Raw genomic sequence first — 8620 nt, 5'->3', positions numbered from 1 at the left:
GTCCATCTTATTTCATTTGTCCTGGAAATCCAACCAAACTCTCTCAGCTCCATGTCTGTCTCTGAAATGTGGGTCGGCAGGAATTTCCACAATATTTATCTTAAGGTGTGTGCGTGTGTGTGTGTGTGCGCGCGCGCGTGTGTTTGTGTGCGTGTGTGTGTGTTTGTGTGCGTGCGTGTGTGTGTTTGTGTGCGTGTGTGTGTGTGTGTGTGTGTGTGCGTGTGTAAGAGAGAGAGAGAGAGAGAGAGAGAGTGAGCACCAAGAACCCTACGAGTCGACCTGGGTGGGCGACCATCCACGCTTCGTGCCTCGACACGCAGTGTAATTAATTAGGCATTATCAAGTGTGTGCGTGGACACGGTGCGGTGCGACTTGGGACAGGAAGAAGGGGGGGGGGGGGGGCGAAAAAACAACACCAAAAAAAAAAACCCAACCCCAGCCCCCCTGTTGTGGACCGCATCCCACATGGTGGACGGTGCGTGCTGTGGGGTCCCACGCTGACCGGTAGAGTGCACCCTGCTCCGCACGCCGCGCGTCAGGGTCACTTCACTCGCAGGCTGCGGGCTGGTCGGGCTGCTCCACTCCGCGTCTCACCAGTACGCGCACCGTGCCGGTCCTGTTGCGCGGAACGTCGCAGACCCGGGTCTGGATTCTTGGAGGTCCGGGATCATGGATTTATGGATAAAGTTGATGCTGTTGTGCAGCTGCAGCTTTGTAGCCAGCGCGGACTTTGACGGCAGGTAAAGAGCGTCTCTCTCAGGTCCCGGTGTGGACGTAAAACGCCTTCAACTGGAAATGTTTCGCTCTTTTCCCCCCACGTTATCTTTGTTTATGGCATTTCTATTGGCTTGATTTGAAATTGAGTGTAACATTTACTTATGTATATTAAATGTGTGATGCTTGTTAGCTTTTTTCTTTATTATTCTTATTATTCTTATTATTTTTATTCTTATTCTTATTCTTATTTTTATTCTTATTCTTATTCTTATTTTTATTCTTATTCTTATTCTTATTCTTATTATTATTATTATGCGAATAATAAGAATGATATATCATGTAATACTAATGTAATTTTCATGTTTTTATATTAATGTTTGTGTAAAGATAGATAGATAAATAGATAGATAGACAGACAGATAGACAGACAGACCGATAGATAGGTAGATAGATAGATAGATAGATAGACAGACAGACAGACAGACAGATAGATAGATAGATAGATAGGTAGATAGATAGATAGACAGATAGATAGATAGATAGATAGACAGATAGATAGATAGATAGATAGATAGATAGATAGACAGATAGATAGATAGATAGATAGATAGATAGATAGATAGATAGATAGATAGATAGATAGACAGACAGACAGATAGATAGATAGATAGATAGATAGATAGATAGATAGATACTTCATTCATCCACGGGTTAAAATGTGTGTATGTGGAAAAATGGAAATGGAAAAAAAATGGAAATTATTATTATTATTATTATTATAATTATTATTATTATTATTATTAGTAGTAGTAGTAGTAGTAGTAGTATTAGTAGTTGTAGTAGTAGTAGTAGTGTTATCATTAGACATATATATTTTTTATCTACAATTATAATTTGGTGATCTTATTCATAAGTTTTTGTTGTGTGTTGACCTGCTACTGTACAAGATAGTATTGGCGCACTGGAAATAATACGTTTCATTTTGATCTGGACACATTCAGATCCTCAAGCCCTTTACCTCAACTTTTCAACCTTTCAAGACTTGCCTTATTTGATAAAGCTGCGTCTGGCTGTGCCATCTGAAGCGATTGGCGATGTGGCTCCAGAGAATGTTTACATGTGCAAAGCCCCAAACAGGGGTGCTGTGGTCTCCCTGTGCGTCTGTCTGTGTTCCTCTTGTTATAAAGTGATGTGACAGCACATTGCCCGATGCTTCGTGTTCAAACACGAACGTGGCGAAATATGCGTGAAGAGCTGTGGAGACGTGCCAAACCCCAAAGAATGCATGTGATCCAAGATGTAAATCTGCCTGAAGGGGCGCCTGAGTTGAAGGTGATGGATGTTATCCACCATGTAATCATAATGGCATAAAGACATAATTAATTTTAACTAGGATGCCACAGTGCAGTATTTTTAGCCTCCCCCATATTCATAATTGCTTATTAATAGTCTTGAGGGACATTTTTGGAGCTGGGGCCATAATGAGCTGTACGTTTAGCCTTTGCCGTTAAATTTGGAAGAAGAAACTTCATCATAAGGGAAGGTGATTTTCAGTTTGAGAAGTATTTCATGCAGACAGTATGATAGATAGCGGCGTTATTGAGGATCCACGGATTCTCTTACATTTCCAGCAGAGGGTGAAGTAACATATTTCTATTCTATTTCTCTTTTGTAAAAAATAGTGTAAGACAGTAAAAGACAGAAACAGGATCTGCTTTATAACAATTGCAAAAAATACATTTGGCATTCAATTTTGTTATTTACTTTACTGAGGACGGCGCCCAAGTCCACTTCTCAGGCTGCCATTCCATAGTCATCCATCAATCGCCATCTCTGAGTAGGCTCCAAATACCTACTGCCCTTTTAGTCAAATTCTGTTCCCCGCAGAGCAATCAAAAGCACTTTGCATTAATATATGTTGAATGTTTCAAAAAGCAACGCATGATGTGTGTCTCTGTGTAGGAGAACGAGAGCGAGAGAGCGCGAAAGAGAGAGAGAGGGAGAGAGAGAGAGAGAGAGGGAGAGAGAGGGAGAGAGAGAGAGAGGGAGCGAGAGAGAGCGAGAGAGAGAGAGAGAGAGCATGTATCCTATCTCTGCTGATCTTTGCACATGATTGTCTTATTGATTATGCATTAATTTCCATCCCATGAAGTTAATGCGACAGGCTGTGGCGTGGTGTGATGGGGTGTGTAGCGTTTTCTATTCCACATTGTGTTTGTGCATAACAATCATTAACGTTGCCCAGCAGCAGCAGCAGCATTCCATACATATAAATTTCAACACTCCTTGTCAAGATGGTCATTAGATGCCAATTTCCACCGGCTCCCCTTGCTCTGATTGCTCCGAAGTTCAACGTGAATCCGTCAAAATAATATCCTCATGAGACAAAAAAACACCAGCAGAAAGGACAGTTATTACCTAATCCCCCCCCCACATGCAGTTATTGCCTTATAGAGCGTGTTCCCTAACAGGCTTATCCATCCACACCTGAAGGACCCTTCATGGCCATCACAGCAAGGTCGTCCTCTTCTCAACCGCTCATGAATCGCTGTAACTATGCCCACGTCGCCGCAGACAATGCAACCCCTTGTTTTGTTTTGTTTTCTTCTCGGGTACAGTCGATCGCGTCACCCTGACCTGCTCTGTCTGAGGTTGGACACTTTACGCAAATGAACGGACAGCGCACTAGGATGATATTGCAATGTCAACGAAATTGGCCCAAGCCAGCCAAGAAAGCACATACCAGCCCTCCTCAGTAATACTCTAAACCAAAGCTGTGGACCGGTGCCAGGCTGAGTACACATTGTAAGATCAGAGCCACATTCTGGGGCTTAAGGGGGTTGAAACAATGCAGTGTCCTAGTTTGGGCTATTTTAAGATACTTTATCATCGCATTACTGATTTGTCCGAATAGTTCTAATATGGAGAGATTGGACACAGAATATAAAAGGTGAAACAATGTAAACCCTCCTGTTGCTGTAAGTTGAAATCTTCAAAATGGTAAAACAAAGAGCAAATGCAGTATGAGTTTTTGTGGAGAATACCTTATCACATTAGGTATATCAAAGGTATATCATTGTGTTTGTATCTTTTGAACATATAAATTATCGAACGACCACCATTGTTGGTTGAAGAACTTCCCTGGTTATTCCCCGGTATTGGTGCAAGTTCCATACGGCACAATGACCTCCATGTCTCCTATTTCCTCTGGTGTTAAAAACAAAACATTTCCTTGATCATTGTTTGGCTGAATTGTCCGTGGACCCTTCAAATTTGGCTGATTTTGGTTCACCCAAATTAACCTTTCGCAGGGTGAGCCTAGGGTGAACCTAAATTATATTTTTCTCATTGATAGATAGAGTGTGTTTTAGAGTGTGTTTAGATTTCCTCTCCCATGGTGGTTTGCCAAAATCTGTACAATTGTACAATGTAACAGAGGTGGTTTATTACCGTGTTTGAGGTACGATAACTCCACACGCTCATCTCTTCTTTGAGTTGAGCTTGGCATGTCCAAGCTTGAAGCACTTCACTATAAATGGCAAATTTGGTAATAAATGTGGGCAGTTGTGAGGGAAGTCTAATGGATCTTGATAGATAGATAGATAGATAGATAGATAGATAGATAGATAGATAGATAGACAGACAGACAGACAGACGGACAGATAGATAGATAGATAGATAGATAGATAGGTAGATAGATAGATAGATAGATAGATAGATAGATAGATAGATAGATAGATAGGTAGATAGATAGATAGATAGATAGATAGATAGATAGATAGATAGATAGATAGATGGATAGACAGACAGACAGACAGACGGACAGATAGATAGATAGATAGATAGATAGGTAGGTAGATAGATAGATAGATAGATAGATAGATAGATAGATAGATGGACTGCTTGCTTATAATATCCACTTTACTATGAATTTCTCAAATATTTCATGTACGGCTGCGCAATATAACGATATCATATCAATATCGTGGTATGAGACTAAATATCGTCTGGGATTTTTGTTAATCGTTAAATCACGATATAGTTCAAATTAATATTATCCAAATATAATATATGCAAAAAAATATATATATAAAAAAATATATATATTTATATATTGAATATATTGAATATATTGTAAGAATATTGTAATATTTGATTTTGTCAGTATTGCCCATCCCTAATAGGTAGATAGATAGAGTGATGGAGAGAGAGAGAGAGAGGGAGGGAGACCTGTCATCGCCACTGGATGAACACAACTCCCAAGCTGCCAATTATCACCTCGGCACAATGGTTCCATTCTCCTTCACACCCAGTCAGGGGAGATGGAGCAGCTCTGTCTCCATTAGCCAAACATTGGGAGATGGACAGATCCCCCATCCTTCATGCCCCTCCCCCAGGAGGAGGAGGAGGAGGAGGAGGAGGAGGAGGAGGAGGAGGAGAAGGAGGAGGAGGAGGACGTGGAGGAGGAGGAGGAGGGAAGTCAAGAGAGTCCCAGAGTCTGTCCTCTACCGTGAAGGGTAATAATTATCTGCCGGAATTTAAGGCTCGGTGCAATTTACTCATATACTGTATATGCGGGTAATATTATTATCATATGCAGTGGAAGTACTCAAAGAAGTCACCAGGGGATGTCTCAAATATTCCCCCTTTTTCCCTACTGTTTCTGACTCCCGAAAAATATCCTTCTTTTATAATGGGAAAAAAAGAAAAAAGCTAGAATTGGATATGAACACCGCTGCACTTTTGACTCAGTCGGCTCGTGTTTCGGCGGGGAGACGATGAATGGTATTAAAGCTCCGAGCGTTGGGTTCACCACGCGTCACAGTGCATCAGCCACCACAGCCCCAAATCCAGAAGGAGGCTGAGAACACGAGAGCCAAGTAAACAGCGCTGAATTCATCCATTCACCCTCTGCTGAGAGTGTTGGTCCGAGGGCGGGAGACATAGAGAGAGATAGAAAGGGAGACATGGAGAGTGACATGGAGGGGGACATAGAGAGACAGCGAGAGAGAGACATAGAGACAGACAAAAAGAGACAGAGAGAGAAACAGAGAGAAAGAGAGAGTGACATAGAGAGACACGATAGACAGAAACAGAGTGTGACATAGAGAGACAGAGAGAGGTATAGAGAGAGACATATACTGCTTTTACACATGAACTCCATGTGTAACATGTCCAGGTCATCAGGTCTGGACATGGTCCGGAGTTGCCCTTTCACACATGCAGGACACAACCGGAGATTGTCCGCGTCAGGCGCCTTTACACCACCTGTAAATACTCTGTTTGGTTGAGACGAGGGGCGATGCCTGGGTAGAGCGTGCACGAGGCAGGACGTGACCCAATGAGGCTACAAATTTTTATCAACCCCAAGATGGCGGACAAGACTACAGACTTAACTTTTTTGCCATGGATACTCCATGTATTTGGACGTAATATAAGAAAAAGGGTGTAAAGGAATATAAAGGAAAGCAGAAAGGAGTATGAAGCAGCTACGCTCCGTGCCCGAAGATCCGCACAAAGATAGATAACCAGCGCATGATAGAGACATCATCAAAACGCGACACGCCCGCTCGCTCACTGGGAATGATCCGGACAATCACCTGCTCTGTTCACACATACCGCTCAACCGGACATTATGCAGACTTTGTACTCGGGTGCTGGCTGGGTATAGTCTGGTTAATGTGCGGTCCAAATGATTCGGACATTTGCGTTCACACTTACAGCTCCTCCAGTTAATGTCCAGATAAATTTCAGGGTTGTTGTTCATAGAGAGACAAAGAGAGACAGAGAGAGAGAGACAGAGAGAGAGACATAGAGACAGAGAGAGAGACAGAGAGACATAGAGAGACATAGAGACAGAGAGAGACAGAGACATAGAGAGACAGAGAGAGAGAGAGAAAGAGACTTAGAGAGGCAGAGACATAGAGAGACAGAGAGACAGACATAGGTATACAGAGAAAAAGAGAGACAGAGAGAGACAGAGAGAGAGACAGAGAGAGACGTAGAGAGAGAGACGTAGAGAGACAGACATAGAGAGACAGAGAGAGAGACAGAGACATAGAGAGACAGAGACATAGAGAGACAGAGCGACAGAGAGAGACGTAGAGAGACGGACATAGAGAGACAGAGAAATAGAGAGACAGAGAGAGACAGAGAGAGACATAGAGAGACAGAGAGAGACAGAGACATAGAGAGACAGACATAGAGATACAGAGAAATAGAGAGACAGAGAGAGACAGAGAGAGACGTAGAGAGACAGACATAGAGAGAGAGAGAGAGAGAGAGAGACAGACATAGGGAGACATAGAGAGACAGAGAGAGAGACAGAGAAAGAGAGACAGGGATAGAAAGACAGAGACACATAAAGACAGAAAGAGACAGAGAGAGAGAGAGAGAGACAGGGATAGAAAGACAGAGACACATAGAGACAGAAAGAGACGGAGAGAGAGAGACAGGGATAGAAAGACAGAGACCACATAGAGACAAAGAGACAGAGAGAGAGAGAGACAGGGACAGAAAGACAGAGAGACACAAAGAGACAGAGAGAGAGAGAGAGAGACAGGGACAGAAAGACAGAGAGACAGATCATTTTTGGATTCATTCGTAGCTTTTCCACCCACAATTTGGGAGTGGTTGGCGGTTCAAAGCAGAGCCTGTTCTCCTTCCTGACCCGCTGCGCTCGCACGGTGTTTGTGTCTCGTGCCGGGTTCAGCTTAACCGGCACGAGATTTACTTTCAGGCTTTGTTGTTGAAATTCTGGAGGAAAACAAATGACACGAGCTTGTTTGGTGAAGCTGGGATGCCGCTTTTGTATTTGTTATTGTTTTTTCTTTTCTGTGGGCAGCAAAAAAAAACAGCCTTTCTACATGTGTGTGAATGCGTGCGTGCGTGCGTTGAAGTTCTACTTAGGCATCTACCGGAAAATAACATGAACATACCATCATCTAGACCTCTCCTCCCTTCTCCTCCTCCTCCTGCCGACCAGAGAAACGTTTCCCCTGCTTCTGCCACTCTCACTTAGCCTCCTCCATCAGGTTTTTTTTTTTTCCTGGGGAGGTGATTGGCAGCGGGGCGGCATTAGCATTTCCTCATCCTGGCAAAGAGACCCTAACAGGCAGAGATGGCAGCGGCGAATGTGCCGCGAATACCAAGCGACCGCCTCTTTCTCATCACGCCACAAGACCATCTATTGTGCCTCTAAGTATTTCTTGGTACGCTGTAGATCCTCTGGTAATCTCAATATCAATACCCGCTCCACAGGCCTTCCGGGAAGTTGCGGCGTGCTTGCGTTTCCATTTAAACCGGGCCGGTTTGAGGACGCACGGTCTCCTTTTCTTTTTGGTTTTCTTATTATTTGGCAACACGCTATGATGTTTATGCGTGACCTTTCGAAGCTGCACAATTTCACGGGGCCGGTTACGAGCTTCTTTTTAACTTCCCTTCCTTGCCTAATATGAATCTCAGACGTCTGAAACACGATACGAGGCAAGTGTCAGTTTGGAATTATTGATCCGTTTAAGGACTATATTTTAGGTAGTTGGGTCAGGTTTTTAAACATAACTTTGTGTATTGGAAATGGACTTGATATTGACTCATTCCTTCTCCCCTTTATGGTGAGAAGTCAATCCAAAGTTACAAAATAACCCCCTTCAGTGAGGCACAAGACCCTTTTCGCTTTGGGTCGTGGTCCTGATCAACCTGTCGGGGGGGTTATTCTGCGATAGCGACCGGCTGGCCGCACATAATAACCTGCATATTAGTTCAAAAACGGTAACGCAGCAACAGCAGAGCCAAAACAAAGTCCAGGTTAATCATAACAGGAGTGACAAACGACGTGAACAATCCGGACGTTCGGGCATCGGGCTGTGATTTAACGCCGTGTGTGTTTGCAGGTGGCCCCGGC

The 8620-nt window shown here is 43.4% G+C and overlaps 1 protein-coding gene across 2 annotated transcripts in view; it reads left to right on the top strand.

The window, feature by feature from the left end:
• Nucleotides 1-597: 597 nt before the first annotated feature.
• The window catches only part of npnta (nephronectin a), a 45736-nt gene continuing 37713 nt past the window's right edge, over nucleotides 598-8620 (top strand). For both annotated transcript variants that reach the window (XM_079999103.1, XM_079999102.1), the window contains exons 1-2: nucleotides 598-740; nucleotides 8610-8620. The exon at nucleotides 8610-8620 is cut by the window's right edge and continues 90 nt beyond it. In XM_079999103.1, the coding sequence (XP_079855229.1) occupies nucleotides 670-740; nucleotides 8610-8620 (82 nt within the window). In that variant the 5' untranslated portion in view covers nucleotides 598-669. The remainder of the gene's footprint in view (nucleotides 741-8609) is intronic.

Source organism: Zeus faber, assembly GCF_960531495.2.
Source record: "Zeus faber genome assembly, chromosome: 4".
Classification (NCBI taxonomy): Eukaryota; Metazoa; Chordata; class Actinopteri; order Zeiformes; family Zeidae; genus Zeus; species Zeus faber.
Note: the sequence above shows the minus strand (reverse complement) of the source record. Positions and strands in the feature narration are given on the sequence as shown.